The sequence below is a fragment of the Triticum dicoccoides genome, unplaced genomic scaffold (genome assembly GCF_002162155.2).
Source record: "Triticum dicoccoides isolate Atlit2015 ecotype Zavitan unplaced genomic scaffold, WEW_v2.0 scaffold55652, whole genome shotgun sequence".
In the NCBI taxonomy this organism is placed as follows: domain Eukaryota; kingdom Viridiplantae; phylum Streptophyta; class Magnoliopsida; order Poales; family Poaceae; genus Triticum; species Triticum dicoccoides.
Window position 1 is genome coordinate 1 of NW_021281711.1, and position 1,882 is coordinate 1,882.

Here is a 1,882-nt window from a genome sequence, read left to right on the forward strand (position 1 = left end):
TCCACAAACCTCAGCCTGCCGTCGCTGACCCCCATGCGCCTGTGCTGGAGGAGCTGCCTCATCTCTGCCTCGCCCTGTTGGTCAGGAAGCATGATGTCTCCCGGCAGCTCGACGAGGCAGAGCTCGGGCCGGTCGCTGAACGGGTCGACGTTGACGGCGCCCCAGCTCACGTCTACCCACCAGAGCCGCCCTCCGAAGTCCAGCACCTCGTGGTTCATGTACATGAGGCGCCCAGCCGGTAGCGGGGACGGCAGCAGCAGCTCGTCCCACTCCCCTGTCTCCGAGGAGAGCCGGCGCAGCAGGAAACGCCGCCCATCGCCGACCAAGCTGAGCTGCGCAGCGGCGTACCTCCTGGGTGGTCCGTGCCCACCGTCGGCCTGGGTGAGGAGGCCCGTGGAGGCGGTGAAGGCGTCCTCCGTGCCGTCGAAGTCCGGAAGGCGGGCCATCTCGCCCGTGACGGGGTTGCAGACGAAGCGCGCGAGCCTCATGATGTCGCAGCAGTAGGAGCGAGCGTAGGCCTGGTCGAGGACCTCGAACGGGGCGGTCGACGGGCCCTGGTACTCGAACATCCCCGTGGGGTCGGCGCGGTTCCTGAACGTGCCGAGCAGGAGGAGGCCGTCGCTGCTCGCGGCGAGCACGCCGCTGCCGAAGATATCGACAAGGGTGCTGGCCGGTTGGGGAGAGCCCTGCTCGGGGGCCAGGCTGCCGAAGTCGAAGAAGTTAGAGGGCTGGCCGTCGGAGCTGGCCGTGTCCGGGAGCGGGTCGAGACCGAAGGCGTGCCTTGGGACGGAGACGCGGGAGGCGAGCGGGGGCGGGGCGAGCGCGAGGGAGACGCCCCGCGCGGCCGCGGACTCCTCCGCCGTGGAGATCCGGTAAATCATGGCCCAGGCGGGGCGCCAAGCGGCGGTGGAGAGGGAGCGGCGGAGGGGGCCGGATAGGCGGCGGAGCGGCCGCAGCATCTCGCCGGAGGAGGCGGTGCCGCGGTAGTGGATTTGGTGGGGGTAATCTGGTAGGGGTAGCTTAGCTGCAGCCTAGCAAGCGAAGGGGAGAGAGGGTTTAGGAAGGGAACCGGAGAAGCCGAGGCGAGGATTGGGGCTGGTTGGTTGGTTGGTTGGTCACGCGAGAAATTGAATCTTTTACCTGGTTCACGCAGCTCCGCCACAAAGGCTTTTCTATGTGCTTGGCGTGGACCCCACTTGTCGGTGGGTCGAACTGAACAGTATGTCTCGTCTATCCGAACGTTGTGGAACGGGCGTTCTGGAGCTCTCCCGTAACCAAACACATTTGTTTGAAACATTTGTTTTTCAAAGACAAAAGACCAACGGCGAAGCTATGTACTCCCTCCGTCCGAAAATACTTGTCGAAGAAATGCATAAAAATAAATGTATTTAGAACTAAAATACGTCTAGATACATTCATTCCTTCGACAAGTATTTCCGGACGGAGGGAGCACAAGTCTGCCAAAATGAGATTTGATCTTTACCAGGTAGTAATGGCGCCTGCAGCTTTGTGAAAAGTTCATCCTACCATCCACATGCACACACACGCACATTGCTGGCTCGGTTGCTTCACCTCTATTCCCAACCACGCTTTGGCGCGGCTGCTAGCATCCATCGACTGTGAGAATACTTATGTGGCCGATGTAAATAATAGTTTGATTTTAATGAAGAGTTTAGTATGATGGTTACTAGTAGAAATTATAGATTAAAGTCTGGGTTTTAATTCCCTCTTATCTCCCTCCGTTAATCTTCACAAACTAGAGTGCATGTGTGTACGTGTGGCAAAGTCACGTGCCTAGCGCATGGACGTGTATTAGTGCCTCGTTACGGCGATGTACTGGTGCATTGCACGGATTAATTGATATGGGTTAGAAACGTGTTTG

At 59.0% G+C, this 1,882-nt stretch overlaps 1 protein-coding gene across 1 annotated transcript; it reads right to left on the reverse strand.

Annotated features, from left to right (window-relative positions):
• Positions 1 to 5: 5 nt before the first annotated feature.
• Positions 6 to 1,119, reverse strand: LOC119346947 (the record flags this gene model as incomplete). Its single annotated transcript, XM_037616007.1, has 1 exon — positions 6 to 1,119. A coding segment is annotated over exon 1 (954 nt), but the record flags the coding sequence as incomplete, so codon positions are not given.
• Positions 1,120 to 1,882: the final 763 nt, after the last annotated feature.